Here is a 17,878-nt window from a genome sequence, read left to right as displayed (position 1 = left end):
TAGACACAGCAAGATGGACTGAACGATATATCGCCTAGTGTGTAAGCAGCATTAGGCTGCAAAGAGATTTTATCTGTCAAGTTCAAATGATTGGCTGCTATGATTTAGAGCTCATTTTACGCACAACTATAATGAGAGTAAATGAGCGCCACTGTCTTAGTAAAGGTAAAAATATTTAATGAAGATATTTATAGTGAAATTTTACTATTTCCTGTATAGGGCCATATTCAATTTGAGGCGAAAAGTCAGTTTCCGCGTGTTTTTTGGCAGAAACTTTTCGCCGATGACGTAATTTTAGCCTGTTTGGCTTTTACCCCGTATTCGATTTGAAAGACTTTCCGCCTAATGCAATGTGATAGGCGGAAAAGTTTCGCCTATGAATGGGAGGCGGAAAAATCGCGCAGAATCTGGGTTTTGGGGTGCAACGTTGCGGGAACCCCCCTGCAGCCATCAGACAGTCCCCCAAAGGTAAACTGTGCCAAAAAAAAAAAAAAAAAACACTTAAGGACACTCCCAAAAATTACTTTGTAAAAGCGGGCAAAAAAAAATTTGGGGTACAAACTTAAAAACTAGCGAACTTGACTCTGGGGGGGGGTCCCCAAGTATGCCCCTGATGTTTTTTAGATTCCAGGTGCTTGCGGAAGGTGGATTTTTCACGATTTTTTAAACTTCACTATAGCAACTTTTAAATATGCTGACCCCCATTTTCAAATACCCCAAATTTGCTGGGATAACTTATTTTCTGGAAAAAATACTGCAAAATACTATTCTGCATCAGGTATAGAAAAATGCTACTTAGCAGCGACTGAGCCCATTTAAAAACACCAAATACCTTCAGCAAGCCAAATCGGGGGGGGGGGTACCATAGGGAACCCCCATGTCAGAGCATCTTTTGGGGGGTGTCAGGCTGATTTCCCCAAATCTGACAGTACTTTCCGCCTGTTCAAGTTTGGCCGGGTCCCGTTTTCACGTACTTCCATATTGAATACAGGGTAAAGCAGGGACGGCCACGATACTTTCCGCCTACAAAACAGGCAAAGTAGGCGAAAAGTCCAGTACGCGAAAAAGTATCGTGGCTCGGCTCAAATTGAATACGGCTCATAGTGTAGGAAAAAAAATGCAAACACTTTGCTTTGTGTACAAATTTTGCTTCATATAATGGTACTTGTGAACGTGCTCCCTCTTTTCCACATGTGGAGCGAAACTATCGCAAGCATAAAGAATGTAAGGGCGTCTAATGTAAGGGCGTCTAATGTAAGGGCGTCTCTCACGGATGATATATTGCTATCTTACGCCAGCAGTGCTCGGTCAAGTTTGATAGAGGAGATATTTTTAATGTGGGTTTCAGATGGAAAACAGGAAAGTTGTGTGGGGAAAAGAAATAAATAAATTGATGACACAGAAGATACAAAAAATTGTGTGAATCTCAGCGACTCTGTACGGGATGCTAATTTAGGCTATATCTGTTGTTAGGTTATTATACTAATTTTAATGGGCGGCTGGGAATGGGGAAAGCTTCCATCATTATTACTTTTTAAAAGAATTGCAGATGTCTATATTTAAACTCAACCAACGCCTCAAAGTAGAAAAAAGCAAAATGTCCAAATTAGCACAGATAGGGGGAGATGTATTAACGGTGACATCGCCGTTGCGGTACATCCCCCCCGACTTCGCGTACATACCGCGGTTCATTACCGCGGTATGTACCAAGGATTTCGCAAAGGACAGCTCTCTCGATGAGAGCTGTCCTTTGCGATGCTGCCGGGCAGAGGGACTTCCGGGTTGAACACCCAGAAGTCCTTCTGCGCATGCACAGAAGGACGCGGGCCGCGGGGGCTCATGGGAGGGATCCAATCGGATCCCTCCCAGCCCCGAGCGTCGCGCTAAGAAGCCCATAGGCTTCTATTGGGTAACGCCACCTGAAGGTAATACATACGGGGAATGCGGTAAAACCCCCGAAAACTGCATTTTCGGGGGTTTTACCGTATTTTGCCGTTAATACATCTCCCCCATAGACCAAGAACTCCTCCATTCTTTTTGCAGCTTACCTCCAGCAGTTTCCCCGAGGTCCAGAGGGCAGGTGTGGAGGAGTGTGATATACTTCATCACAGCCCTGCCACCCGCTGCATCACACATCAGGAGGCAGGATTTGGAGGGTGTGCTACACTCCCAGGAATCTGGGGGGACTCACAAAAATTCTGGAGTCTCAGGAACATTTAGACAGAACAGAAAAGTATGTATTGCTATTACCCCTGTACCCAAAGCCTGGGGGTGCTGGAAAGAGATCCAGTGCAATTTGGTATGGGGGACTATGGGGTTTATTTACTAAGCAGTGTTAGAAGAAGTGAAAAGTGAAGAGTGATAAGGTGCCAGCCAATCAGCTCCTAACTGTCATTTTTCAAACACAGCCTATGAGATGGCAGTTAGGAGCTGATTGGCTGGCACCTTATCACTTTTCACTCTTCACTTTTCACTTCTCCTAACACTGCTTAGTAAATAGACCCCTTTATCTTCACAAGAAGAAATAAATTATTTGCAGCCCCCTCTTTCAGACTGGGACTGGACGGCCCACGCTGTGCATTTCCCTGGTATAATGAAACTATAATGTACTGAATCTTGTAATAAAGCTGGAAATTTTGGGGTCTATTTACTAAAGCCTTGCATGGAGATAAAGGGGGAGATGTATTAACGGTGACATCGCCGTTGCGGTACATCCCCCCCGACTTCGCGTACATACCGCGGTTCATTACCGCGGTATGTACCAAGGATTTCGCAAAGGACAGCTCTCTCGATGAGAGCTGTCCTTTGCGATGCTGCCGGGCAGAGGGACTTCCGGGTTGAACACCCAGAAGTCCTTCTGCGCATGCACAGAAGGACGCGGGGGCTCATGGGAGGGGATCCGATCGGGTCAAGTCTAGTGTGTATGGTTCGAACAACCAATGATGCGTGTTCCCACGAGACAATAATAACTAGATGAATTTGGGTGCCCACTGGGCCCAAGGTTGCATAGTGGATGATCAGTCACTGTATTTGTGCTTTTGTTTTGTTTTTGGGGTGGGGGGGGCAGGTGTAAAGTATAGCAGATGTTATATAGGGGAGGGTAGGTTATATAGGGGAGATGTATCAAGCAGTGTAAAGCTGGGTACACACTAAATTATGTGTGTACCCAGCGATGTGACTGACACCACCTCTCAATGGGCCAACATATCTGGCAGCCTGTACACATTAGACGATCCGGTGCCCGACTGCCCTATATGTTGGCCCCTGCCGCATGGGGTCATCAGTCGCATCATTAGGTTGAACTGCATGTCGGGCAGCTAACAACACTGTCGGAAGGCGCACTACCCAACATAGTGGGTACACACTTGGCGATTTGAAAGATTTGTTGTTCTGCGCAGTCGGAATCGGAAAAATCATTCAAAATATTGTTAAGTGTGTACCCATCTTAGGAGTGGAGACGTTGCCAGTAGCAACCAATTAGCTTCAAGGTAGCATTTATCAAGTACATTCTATAAAAACATAGGTAGAAGTTGAATGGTTGCTATGGGCAACTTCTCCACTCTTTAGACTACTTGATAGATCTCCCCTAAGTAATGTACACTATAAAATACATTGGTGATCACGGGGGTAGTACCAAAGCAATGATAGTGGGAACTGCTGGCTATTTGAAATGTATAATTAGTTGAAAAGCGTGTGTACAGGTGCGTTTGTATGAGGGAGTTATGTGCACACCAGCGGATGCCTTTTCACTACAGACAGACCAGTTGCCTAGCCAGTAGGATGGTTTATTGGTAGATTTGTGATGTTCAGCCATACACACTGTAATACATTGGTTATGATGGAGCAGACCTTAAGTGGAGTGGGGTGTGATACAGCTCAAAAGCCGGTGACTGTATATAGCTTGCGATTAGCGGTGCAGGACGCTGGAACAGTTGTAGGTAATAACACCGGGTCTCTCGCTGTTTCAATATCTCCCAGTAAAGACAAAACGGCCCCGCACATGCTCAGTAGTAACTTTGGCAGCCATCTTGGAACAGAGAATGAAGCCTCCCTGGAGGAACAAAATGGATTCTGTGCAGTAGCGCACTCCCTTATCAACAATAATTTACTGTATGAGGGGTTGTTGGCATATAGCGCATGAAGCGCTCAATCTACATTAATAGCATGGCGAGATGCATAAATGCACCTGGATAAATTAAATTGAGATATACTGTATATAAAAGGAAAACTTTTATGTAGCCAACATAATAGTTAACTATTTTTTTTTATTTTGATTTTGATTATCGTTTAACGTTAATCGTTTGAAAAAATTGTTCACTTTCTGAGTCAAATGATGAACGATAATCATTCATTCGCGTTCACGTTTGTAGTTCAGTCAAACTTGTCAACTCAACGATTTTCAGTAAGGGAATATGCAAAAATCGTTTGTAATTCAAAAAAAATCGTTCATTACACTTTAAAAAATCTGACATAATCTGACAGAAAAACGTTCATAAAATCGTTAATAAAATCATTAGTAACAAAATCGTTGTGTGTGTATGCACCTTAAGTTTCATGATGAATAATCTCCTTCAATGTACTCGTGCCCACTTTGCTCACTGTATTGCAAAACTTTATTATGTCTCCAGGGACCAGCGCCAGGGAAGGGTTCCTTGTAGAAAACTATATTTTTGTATATGTGGGTCTACATGTTTGGATTGTGCTGTAGCTTTGTAGATGGAAATGCCAGAAGCATCAAACAAGACAAAGAATCCATAACATTAATCCTGCCCCAGCACATTCCCCCTGCTCAGTGTCTCATGACAGTGACCCTGCTGGCAATCGTTTCATGCCACAAGATACACAGAAAATTACTAGTAAACAATTACTGTCTGAATTAACCAAGCAGAGATTATGTACTTGCATGCCTGCTGTTTGCTCCAAGAGAAAAAGTACAGTTGGCTGCGCCATAACTAGATGTACAATCCACAAGGAAGAGACGCGGCATCTGGGTGGGTGGCCTATGCTCCTGGAAGTCTGGGAGAGCTCCCTGAAATTTTTGTCTTCCAGCTGGAAGACAGTAGTGATTGTTTGCTAATAAAGTGCAGTAACGCATAGCAACAAAATATGAATAAGCTTTAATAAATGTAGTACCATAAAAGTCGGCGCAAGGTTCCGTAGGAGCCTCATATGATGTTACAGGTAACAAGCATGGCATGTTGTTTTCTCACACCCCACAGAGGTGCGGGCACAAACAAGCAGTGCTTGACTTACCATCAGGGCCGTAGCTAGGGTAGTGTGGCTGATGCCATCACACAGGGCACCACAGGACAGGGGGTGCTGTTTGGACCTATCAAATTTCTGTTTATAATCATTCTTGCTTGTAGCTTCCTCTTATTTTATCCCCAGCATCTCCTGGCCTCTCCTATCTGTTCCCTGGCCCTTCCCCATGAAGCCATGGCCCTTTTTTGGGTGCATCATGCCCTTTGAAAAATGAGGGGGGCACCAATGCTCTTTCTGGCACAGGTCACCAAAAAGTCTAGCTACGGCTCTGCTTACCGTCATACCCAGGAGTGCGCAAAGGGACCTCGCTCTGACCGAAATCTGCCCCACTGTTTGGTGTTCACGGTAGTAATTCTGTCCTTGATATGTATATAATAATCTAATTTTGTTTCACCGACAAGAAAAATATAACAGGCTCATTTACAGACGGTTAGTAAATGTACTTACATTTTACCAATTAGCTGGGCTGTAATGTACTGTTGGCTTTTCCAGGCACACAGAGGGTGGGATGTATCATTACTAGAAAAATTATGTTTTCGGAGGTTTACTGTAATACATACAGATACCCTTATGTATTAAAAAGGTATGCAGCAGATATTGGAGACATATGGATTTCGTTGCACATATCTAAGATGCATGCTACTGAAAATAAGCATCTAGAATGTAAGCGTGTAGATGTATTATTGTGTCTACGGTTTTGGAGTATTTTTGCATCCAACTATGACTCACGCCTAATAAGTACAATTCCTGTAACTAATGTGGCAAGATCAGGGTAAGGGTGCTGTCTCCTGGGGAAAACGGTTGCACTTGCAGCCAAGTAGCAGTAGATCAATCCAGGGCCTTGGTATAAGTATCTGCAGCTAGTTTTATTAGCAGCACAAAAATAAACAAGACATACAAGTAAATCCTGGCCTGCCCGGCTCTAACTAAACAACATGATTCCCTCGCTCAGGTGGCCATTTATCATTGCTGCTTAAGCCCCCAAAACACCCATTTTCGGGGGTTAACCGCAAATATTAGTTTTCCCCTAGATTTATTAAGGAGGGACTGCAGCAGGTATCTCAGATAGCTGCTGCAATCCCTCCAATCCCGCAGGCAGCCACACGCTCAATAGGTTTCTATGGGGGATGCGATGCTGCCAGATTTACCAACATCCAGAACACGATGCATTCCGGATATTGGCCATCTAGCTGGGAGACGGTTCCGGCCGCCGTGTATGTGCATGCCGTTGGACTGCGCATGTGCAGCAGCCCCGGGAGCACTCCGGGCACATCGCATGGACGGGCTCCTTTCGGAAGGGCTCCTGTCCCTGCATGTGCCGGATGGTACACTCAGGTGATATGATTGCATTTTGCAATGCGATCATGGGCGGTACTGTCATGCCCAGATCGCATTGCAAATGCGAACATTAATAAATGGGCCCCTCAGAGTAGAAGGACCTAGCATCACTCTTGCAAAAAAGAAGTCTTTAGCACAACACTTACATTCAGTACTGACAGTGTCTCCCAACTGGCATCTGACCTGTTCCCCAGGCAGCGAGAGACCGACTATAGAGACTGGCGCACCCTTTATCAGCCTCTCACAGGTGGTCTGGCAATCAAGGCTGCTAATCAGCTTGTGTCGACCAGACAGAAGCTAAAAACCTGTGGCATACTGTATATATCTCCCATTGATTACAATTCCAGGGTTTTATCACACTAACTTATCACATGATGCCAGCTGTTTACCACAAGGATAAACACAATTTCTGCAAATTAATAAGAAGACTGGCAGGAAAAGCATTGCCCATTTTTAGAAAGGACGTCAGTAACTGTAACAGGAAAATCCATTCGCTCCCACTTCTAGACTGTATAGCAGCAGGAGTACAGAGAACCCTCCCTGGCCTGAGGCTTCATACTGTACCTCGGACAGATCCCTAGAAGGAATGTATAATCTGCTGTACTGGAAAACAGATTCACGGCTCATGCCAACCCCATTTGTAATGTCAAACAGTGTTTACGAGATTTGTGCCGTCTGGTAATAAAAAGGGAGTTGGGACTGGGAGTGTCTGAGTACTGTAGTACATCCTCAGTGTGCACAGGATGGTACAGACCAGAGCCACTAATTCTATTCTATACTGTATGTGTGTGTGCACTCAAACAGAATTCACCCCATCATTACAGCACTGGCCATAAAACTGGTTCTGCAAACCTAATCACAGAGAAATAATACATGATGTATGGTCCCTTTCAAATAATTGGTCTAATTATAACAACAGCAACAGGAAATCTAGGGATGGCTACCTCTCCGTCGATAGTTAACCACCAATGGTGTGCCATAGATGGCAGAAACTCAGCAATGGTTTTTTGTTAGCCCGCGCAAGTAAACTGAGATTAGCTCCTTCACCAACTTGCCCCATTCCTTGATTGGTCTGCTGCCTGCTCTATAGGACAAGCAGGGATGTTTAACGATGAGTGAAATCATCAATGGTTTCATGCCATCGATGCTAAGCACCGATGGTACTATCAATGGTTAAACCTCCAATGGCCATCCATAGGAAAGTCCACTTTTGGATATACCCTATTTATGCCAGTGGCGGATCCAGAGGGGAGGTGAACAGGGTGATGCCCCCCTCCTCATTACACTTCCCTCCTGCCTACAGCTGTCAGCTCCAGCAGCAGGCGCAGGTGTGCAGCACCAGAGCAGGGAGAGAGCAGAGACTGCTGTGTGCTGGGTTGGAGAGGGAGACTGCTGCTGCTGAGAGGCAGCAGTCTCTGCTCTCTCCCTGCCCTGATTTGCCAGGGTAAGGTTTATAACGTCAAAATTCAGCATGTTGACATGGTTGAAACGTCAACATGCTTAGCATGTCGGCATTCACCATGTTGACATTCACCATGTGGGCACTGCTGAAATGTTGACATGATAGAATGTCGACAAACCATTTCCAGTCGTTAGCTGTGACTTACGTGCTCCCTGTGGCAGCTGTGTTGCCTAGTGCCTAACCCCAGTGGTGTCATGCGGGGGGTGCGGCTCCTCTGCAGTGACAGGAGCTGGGTGCTGCAGCGTGACATTCTCCTGCAGCACCCGGCTCGAATAATGCAGACTCCCCAGGCTCCGGTGATGCTGGGCTGCCCCCGGCGTGATGTTATCGGGATCCCCTTTATTTAGGCCATGCCCCCTTTCAGCCATGCGTGCCTGGGGGTATTCAGATTGCTCACCGGGTGTCACCAGACCCTGTGAAGCCTCTGCCTAATGGTGGGTACACACTACACGATATGCTTCCTGAGCGATATCGTGTAGTGTGTCCCCGGCAGGCTGTGCACAATGTCGTTCATGACATTGAGCACAGCCGCTGAACGATATCATTAACGATATCGTTCAGCGCCGGGCTCTCTCCCCCATTCCCTGACATGCAGCAACCTGACGAGGTCGTCAGGTTGTGCTGCATGTTCAGGCGATGGACAATGTCGGAAACGACCAGGGGGAGTGCGCATCGCTGGTCGTTTCCGACATAAAAGTGCACGATTTGTGTACGATTACTGAGCGATTGCACGATTACGATGTCGTAATCGTGCAGTCGCTCAGTAATTAGAGATGAGCGGTTCGGATTCTGTGGAATCCGAACCGCTCCGAACATTGGGGATCCGAGTCCACCCGAACCCTGTTCGGGTGTTCACCGCCTGACTCGGATCCCCGTTCGGGGCCGAACGGCGGCCGCCTGATGTCGGATTCTCACTAGAGAATCCGACATCAGGTCTCCTCGCGTGTAGGGCAGAGCGCAGTGATAGCGCTCTGCCCTACACAGACACAGACACACAGCCGCCAGCGGCAGCTGTGTGTTTGTTACAGCAGCCAATGAGAGTCACACAGACTCTCATTGGCTGCTGCACGGAGGGAGCCGGCTGGAGCTCACACATGAGCTCCGTCTTCCGGCTCCCTCCTCAGCGTGTGACAGAGCGGACGGCGCGGGAGCGGGGATACAGGTAAGTTTTATTTTTTTTATTTTTTTACTTGTCAAAGGTCCGGGGGCGCTACTGGGGGAGGGGGTCTGCACTACTGGGGGGGTCTGCTACTGGGGGGGGGCTATACTACTGGGGGGGCCATACTACAGAGGGGCCTGCTACTGGGGGGGCTATACTACTGGGGGGGGGTCTGCACTACTGGGGGGGGGTCTGCTACTGGGGGAGGCAATACTACTGGGGGGGCCATACTACAGAGGGGCCTGCTACTGGGGGGGGCTATACTACTGGGGGGGGTCTGCTACTGGGGGGGCCATACTACTGGGGGGGATCTGCACTATTGGGGGGCCATACTACAGAGGGGCCTGCTACTGGGGGGGGGCTATACTACTGGGGGGGTCTGCACTACTGGGGGGGGTCTGCTACTGGGCAGGGCTATACTACTGGGGGGGCCATACTACAGAGGGGCCTGCTACTGGGGGGGGCTATACTACTGGGGGGGGTCTGCTACTGGGGGGGCCATACTACTGAGGGGCCTGCTACTGGGGGGGGCCATACTACTGGGGGGGCCTACTACAGGGGGGGCCATACTACAGGGGGGGGGCCCATACTACAGGGGGGGCTACTACTGGAGCAGCCTACTACTGGGGGGGCCTGCTACTGGGGCAGCCTACTACTGGGGGAGCCATACAACTGGGGGGGCATACTACTGGGTGGCATGCTAATGGGGGGCATACTACTGGGGGGGCCTGCTAATGGGGGACATACTACTGGGGGGGCCTGCTAATGGGGGGCATACTACTGGGGAGCATTCAACTGGGGGCACTGCATAGTGGACCGTACTACTAAGGGGACTGCATAGGGGGCACCACTGCTGGGGGACATTGTGTAAGGGACACCGCTACTGTGGGCATTGTGTAAAAGGGTCACTACTGTGGGCATTGTGTAAAAGGGGCACTACTGTGTGTCGTAACATAAATAAGAGACACTACTTTATGGTGTAATGTGAATCAGGCCCTATGTGCGGTGTAATGCTAATAAGATTGTGCACTGTGACTCCTAGGGCCGTAGCCCACTTTGTAAACAAGTACTGTGACTCTGCTGGCCGTACCCCACTGGGTGGGTGCACTACTTTTCATTTCTGCCACTGCTGTGTGGCAATGTGTCATAGATGTGCTTTATACTGTGGTGTCTGTGTCGTTGTGCCGCTGCTTTGTCGCTTAGTAACCAGTCAGCTCACTGCAACCTTTGGCCAATAATGTTGAAAACAATATTATAAGCTGTGATATGGTCTAAATTGACTGGAAATTAATGTTATTGAGGTTAATAATACTCTATGAAGAAAAAAAAGACCAATTTATGTGATTTTAGCTTTTTTTGTCAATTTTTGTAAAAAAATCCAAATCCAAATCCAAATCCAAATCCAAAGCCAGTCACCGCAGTTTGGCAAATCCAAATCCAAAGCCGGACGACGAATTAGAACCAAATCCAAATCCAAATCCGGCAAAAATGGTCCGGCGCACATCCCTATCAGTAATATCGCCCAGTCTGTACCCACCATAACCCTCCCATCCCACAGTGTAACGTCGATATTTCTGAGAATGTCGGGCTTGCAGATGTCGACTTTGTGAAGATGCCTGTAAACATGTGCACAATGCAGACATTATGGCGGTCAACATTGTTTTGGCGACCTTATGACTGAATCCCATGTGACGCACACCTGCGCTCTGCTTCTAGAGCTGACAGCAGGAGGGAAGTGTTTCAGGACAGGGGATGATCACACTGATTGCTACCACCCTCCTAGATCCGCCACTGATTTAGGCAGGCCTCCCCCCATGTAGTCATACAGTAAGTTATCCCATCCAAGAGGACAAGTAGAGAAGTTACCCATAGCAACCAAATTAGATTCTACCTACTGTATCATTTTATAGTATGCAATAGATCAAGGACAGCTAGAAGTAAATTAGTTGCTATAGACAAATTTCTTCACGTATGTGTGGGATGTAGAGTGGCGCACAATTTATTTGCGTCTCCACTTGCAGTTAGGGATGTGCGCCGGACTATTTTTGCCGGATTTGGATTTGGTTCTAATTCGTCGTCCGGCTTTGGATTTGGATTTGCCAAACCTCGGTGACTGGCTTTGGATTTGGATTTTTTTTACAAAAATTTACAAAAAAAAGCTAAAATCACATAAATTGGTCTTTTTTTTCTTCCTAGAGTATTATTATCCTCAATAACATTAATTTCCAGTCAATTTAGACCACCTCACAGCTAATATTGTTTTCAACATTATTGGCCAAAAGTTGCAGTGAGCTGACTGGTTACTAAGCGACAGAGCAGCGGCACAACGACACAGACACCGCAGTATAAAGCGCATCTATGACACATTGCCACACAGCAGTGGCAGAAATGAAATGTAGTGCACCCACCCAGTGGGGTATGGGCAGTAGAATCACAGTACTTGTTTACATAGTGGGCTACGGCCCAAGGAGTCACAGTGCACAATCTTATTCACATTACACTGCACATAGTGCCCCTGATTCACATTACACCATAAAGTAGTGTCTCTTATTTATGTTACCACACACAGTAGTGCCCCTTTTACACAATGCCCACAGTAGTGACCCTTTTACACAATGCCCACAGTAGTATGCCCCCCAGTAGTATGGCCCCCCCAAGTAGCAGGCCCACAGTAGTATGCCCCCCCCCAGTAGCGCCCCCGGCCCTTATCCACATTAAAAAAAAAAAAAAAAACTTACGTGTATCCCCGCTCCAGCCGCTGTCCGCTCTGCTGCCATGCAAGGAGGAGGGAGCCGGAAGACGGAGCTCATGAGTGAGCTCCAGCCGGCTCCCTCCGTGTAGCAGCCAATGAGAGTATGTGTGACTCTCATTGGCTGCTGTAACAAGCACACAGCTGCCGCTGGCGGCTGTGTTTGTTCTGTGTAGGGCAGACCGCTATCACAGCGTTCTGCCCTACACTCAAGGAGCCCTGACGTTGGATTCTCTAGTGAGAATCCGACAACAGGCGGCCGCCGTTCGGCCCCAAACGGGGATCCGAGTCAGGCGGGGAACACAGCGTTCGGGTGGACTCGGATCCCCTATGTTCGGAGCGGTTTGGATTCCACGGTATCCGAACCGCTCATCTCTACTTGCAATTGAGTAGGTGAGAGTGCACTGCAGCGGGGTACCAGCGTTAGTGGACAGGTAAGAAGTGTTAGAGGGATAGAATTGGGGGAGTGGGGGGGGGGACCGTACTCCTGTTGCACTTCTTACCTGTCCACTACCGCTGGCTGCTGTATAGCAGCGCAGCGGCACATCATGCAGGGAGATGAGGCTGCTGCTACTCAGCGGTAGAAGCCTCCGTCTCCAGTCCAGCACATGCTATTGTTTATTGGGCTGCAGAGGATCCAGGCTGTCTGCTGCCTCTGCTGAGCAGCAGCAGGCTCCTCTCTCTCCCTGCATGATGTGCCACAGTTTAGTTTGTACCCGGCATTAAAATGCTGTACTGATTGGGACAGCAGGACAGCTCCCCTCAAAGGGGCACTGTCCTGACGAACACCTCTTTTCCACCAAAAACCCGGGTCTGACCTGGGTTTTCAGATATTGTTCCAAGCCAGGTCATACACCATTTACACAGCACCATCGATCTGGGTGGGTTATTCTCAGGTCAGCCCAGTTCACACTGAACCTCGGTCTGACATGCTAAACTTGTGAGGTCATAAAAAGTGGGAGGTGACTGCTCCACAACCACCAATCAGAGCATTTTAGGCATGACCCAGGTCGGATAACCTGGGTTGCACTGTTTACACTGCACCATTACCCAGGTCCATCCTGAGCTGCAACCCGGGTAGACCCAGCAAGAGCCCAGGTTTTTGCTCTGGTGTAAAAGGGGTATAAATCACAACATTTGGGGTTATAGGATTCTCTTATTCTGGATACAGGGCCTGATTCAGACCCACTCGCGAGCGGCTGTCCGCTCGCAAGTTGGTCGATGTTGTGCACTGCGCATGCGCACGACGGCGGGAGCTCCGTCGTGCGCATGCGCCAGACGCGACAAGCGAAGGACTTTCCTTCGCTCGTTGTGTCTGATCAAAGGGGGCGTGCTGTCGATGTTGATTGACAGCACACCCCCTTTGGTGGGCGTGCCGGGGGCGTGCCTCCCTGACGGGGGCGTTCCCAAGGGAACGCCTACCGTCAGAAGCCGGCCCACTGACATCACTAGTGATGTCAGTGGGAGTGATTTTGGCTCTGATAGACCCAAAATCAGTCCGGGCCTTGCGGTTGAAAACCTCAGCCGCAGGCTCCGGCTCGCAGTGGCGATGGTCGCGATGGTCAAGACCATCGCGGCCATCAAACTGCACGCTCGTATAGGCTGTGGGTGGTGACCCACAGCTATACGAGCGTCCAGGAGTACGCTCCATAATTATGGAGGGCGGCCCTCATTCAGAGCATGCGCTCTGCTCAGAGTGTACGGCTCTGAATGAGGGCCACAGTTTGTTATATTTGTTATCCCAAAACTGTGGAATATTTAATGAATAGGAGTTATAATGCAACACCATCATTATAATTCTGTCCAATGGTACCATGAATAGGGACATATTTATTAAATATTGTTTTGTGGAAAATCCTCCCCAAACTCCAGTTTCGGGAGGGTTTTAGCATTAATTAGGTATCCCAATAACGTATGAAAAAGGATATCGGAGGCATCTGCTGCCATAGTTTTCAAGAGGGAATGTGATGCGGCTTTTTGGAGCTTGAGTCACAATAAGGAACGCCATATTTTGATGGGATTAGTCACTGTAACATATAAACTACACTATTGCATTGTTTTTCAGAGAGGGATCCTTTGATGATGACTGCATGTAAACGTGCACCCGATGGCCACACTGTAGCTCTGCCAGGACCGAACCCAGTAGTAAAGTGATTGCGTAAGCGATCAGGTTAGTTTTTAGACTTCGCACTTCGAGGCCATGGGGTCAATTTCAAAAATAACCATCTAACACAATCTGGTGGCGTCAGCATTTGCAGCCTCTAGATTTACATTAACGCAATGGGGTTTTTTTTATGGTCACCAGTAACCACCACTTGCACGTTCATGATCCCGCATACACATTTAAGAAGCCAGTGACGGACCCGGAAGTAAAGTAATAGCGTTAGAAAATAATGATGCTTTAACCCAGGGGTCAGGGAACTTTTTACCTTTTACCCCAAAATATATTTAGATGCGTCGACGTTACCCCCTTGATTTGAAAGGAAGGAAATCATATAGTAGTGCCCCCATATAATGCCCCTGTAGTAGTGCCCCCATAGTTAAGCCCCTGTAGTAGTGCCCCTGTAGTGACATTTGTACAATAAAAAAAAAAAAAAACAACACTTACCTTAAGGCCGCTCCTGCATCCGCCGCCGTCCTGTCCGCCCGGCTGCTCCTCGGAACTATTGGAGAGACGTTATGATGTCTCTACCATAGTGCGCATGTAGAGAGGCGGAAGCTGGAGTTCAGAAGAGAACTCCAGCTAACGCGGCGCTGCAGGGAAGGAGCCGGGCGCCCTGGTAATAACATCTCAGCGGGTGTCCGGCTTAGAGCCTCCCTGCGGGACACAGCCGGGCATGCATATGAATCATCATTATAGAATGATTCATATGTATGCCCGGCCGTCCGTCCATTACCCCCAGGAATTTCATTTTTACCCCATGTGGGGTAATTTACCCCTGTTCCCTGACCACTGCTTTAACCTGATAGGGAATTTCTTATTGCCGCAAAGAGAAATTTAATTTTTCGGTGCAAAATTGCGGGGGGATGACACAGCCATCCCTTTGTATTAATTTACAAAGATCAGAGTATAGGAATAAGAGGGAGGAATTGCATCAAATAAGCAGTAGAAACAAAATACTGGACAGATAGGAACATTTGCAGGGACAAATCTTGAAAGCCTAGGACTGCCCCTGGAAATTAGGACCAGTTGGTAACGGAGTAATAAATAGAAGCTCTCTAGTGCTTTGCACATACTCTGTGGTACTGACAGAACGTGTGTGGGAGTGCTAGCAGCAACCTAGTACTGTGTATATATATGTGCCAGAATGTGAGGGAGCAGAACAGGGTCATTGCTGCAATGACTGAATCGCTTAAAGCAGCCAAAGCACATTCCTGCCCATCAACACTACCATGGCAGGAGATGCTCGGAGTATAGGGACTGCGTTACAATGACCCAGCTGCTAGGAGAGGGCAAAACCATTCATAACACCAAGCTGGCACCAAGGGGTAAATTTACTAAGCGGAGGCTTTTTACAAACCACTGTTTCTCGGCGTGTTTAACCCTAGATTTTAAAACGCCACTAATCTTGACAGTAAAAAAAAAGGCACTTTTTTAAATCCGGGGTTGAACGCGCCCAAAAGCTGCACTCCGCAAATCCCTCCGCTCAGCAAATTTACCCTCAAATCTCAGCTAATGCTATTCTCATAAGCTCCAGGCTTCTGGTTGCCAGGTCCTGGTTCCCATGTGTGATATCTCGCATTTTAAATGCAGGTGGGATACGATGATAACGAATAAACTCACAACGTGAAAATGTTTACTTTTACATGAATTTAGTATGCTATATCTCTCTTGGCGAGACACGGCAAGACAGGGGCATATTTATAATGGGTGCAGGGTTTGCGGTGCATACGGGCCCCTGGATCCAAGGGAGGCCCACACCGCGCCCATATGTTTTTGTACTTGCCTCTCTGAAGTCCCGCGTCGGGTGGTAGCGCTGGACAAGACACCTGAAAAATGGCTCCCGCACTAGGGAAATCGCCGGGAAAATGGTGTCCGCGCCATTTTCCCGGTGACCTGCGCAGTAGACTCTGGACACAGACTGGTGCTCAGAGTTTACTACTGCGGTGGCGCAGCCGGCCAACGGGGAGAGAGGAGGGGGAATGCACACAGGACCCCTCCTCTGTTAAGACGCCTCTGCGGTTAGAGAACTACAGTACACTATCACCAGTAGCGGCTCCAGGCACGGGCAAGCCGGTCTGTCGCCCGGAGTGCTACTGTTTCCGGAGGGCGCAGGAAACACCCATCTCCCTCCCAGCGCTATAGGACATATTTAAGCACAGGGGGAGGGAGCGGAGGAGGGAAGGGGCGGCAACACAGGATGGCGCTGTGCGCAGCGCTGCCTAGCGCCGGCCCTGACTATAACTAAGCTTCCAGGATTGGAATGGGCGCGTGTACTAGTCTCTGGCAGTGTGCCAGAGCCTAATGCGCATGCATAGGTCTCCGGAGAAATGTCATGGTGGTGATCTCTGCAGCGCCGGACCCCGGGGAGGTAAGTATAATGTATGGGTGCAGGGTCTGCGGTGTGGGCCGTGTGCACCACACATCCTGCACCCATTATCGATACGCCACTGGTATTTTTAAGAATGACCTGACTTTATAAGTGCCTAAGGGGGAGATGTATCAAATCTTGGAGAGAGATAAAGTGAAGAGAGGTAAAAGTACCAAGCAATGGGCTCCTGTCATTTTACAAGCTGTGCTAGAATAATGTCAAATAGAAGCTGATTGGTTGCTACGAGCAACTTCGTCATTTTCTCTCTCTCTCCAAGGCTTGATACATCTCCCCCTAAAGGAGTAATATACCAGCAAAGCTATTTAAGTACCAGGAAAAATCAACATGTTGTTATTGTATGAAATAGAATAAAAGTAAATTTAATACTAAAAAAAAAAAACTTAGCAATGTTAATTTTAATGTTAATGTCACTGTCTAGTTTTGATCATTAATGAACATGCACAAATGAATGATCACAAGATCCTGCCACCTAAACAGTTACCAGATTAGCTGAGTACACCTGATGCATGACAGGGGCTGAGTACACCTGATGCATGACAGGGGAGGTCAGGGGACGCATCACAGTCCTTTAACAAGGGGTCACTGTATCTGACCTGACCTCTGTCACTGTTAGTAATTATTATACAGCTCTCTCATGCAGCCACACTGCACCATACCCAAGACCAGCAGCTCACCCTACAGGAATATATTGGCGTCTCCAAGACAATTACAGCACAAAGCCCTGCTATGCCATTCACACAAGCAGAAGTTAGAGGCCAACACTTAACCCCTCATCAACCACAAGGGTGGAAAGGCCACAGGTTTAATCTGCATTTCCTCCAACTCTATGACATGTCAATCACTGAAATGTCAGGGAGACCGTTAAACAGAAGTTTAGTTCCTGAACTTCCTCCAACAGTGCAAACAGCAAAGTGCAGCCAATAATAGAATAATACAGCATTTACCTTGTTCCTGGATCTTGGGCAGCACATTTTAGTGGCTCTGCAACCCATAACTGCACCCCGATTTAGAGTTTACAGCCTCCAGTGTAGTATAGGTCACATCTCACCCCCCTTCCCTCTCTGTGCTTTGGCTGGCTGCCCCTGTCTTACACACACCCCTCTCACACACTAACTAAAAACTACTTGCTCTAAACTTTAGCAACACAAAACTATAGTAGCCGTAAGTACCAGAATAGCAGCTCCCTGTTATGCCTGGAAGACTACTGGGCCCTAGGTGACAGCTGCATGCAATATAGTAAGTGCCCGGCTTCATGGGAGAGGTGGGGAAAGCTGTTTTATTACTACTAGTCAAAGTGACTTCATCTCTGCTGTAGGTTTAGAGCCTGGTACATACAGGATGAGCTGGGAGGGCTC

At 47.8% G+C, this 17,878-nt stretch overlaps 1 protein-coding gene across 1 annotated transcript in view; it reads right to left on the bottom strand.

Annotated features, from left to right (window-relative positions):
• Positions 1–17,615, bottom strand: part of CCDC69 (coiled-coil domain containing 69) — a 50,192-nt gene extending 32,577 nt beyond the window's left edge. The window contains exon 1 of the mRNA XM_088478333.1: positions 17,468–17,615. Coding sequence (XP_088334459.1) covers positions 17,468–17,515 — 48 coding nt within the window. The 5' untranslated portion in view covers positions 17,516–17,615. The remainder of the gene's footprint in view (positions 1–17,467) is intronic.
• Positions 17,616–17,878: the final 263 nt, after the last annotated feature.

Source organism: Taudactylus pleione, unplaced genomic scaffold (genome assembly GCF_031769625.1).
Source record: "Taudactylus pleione unplaced genomic scaffold, aTauple2 ptg000212l, whole genome shotgun sequence".
NCBI classification, from domain to species: domain Eukaryota; kingdom Metazoa; phylum Chordata; class Amphibia; order Anura; family Myobatrachidae; genus Taudactylus; species Taudactylus pleione.
This window is presented reverse-complemented; position numbering and strand designations above follow the sequence as displayed.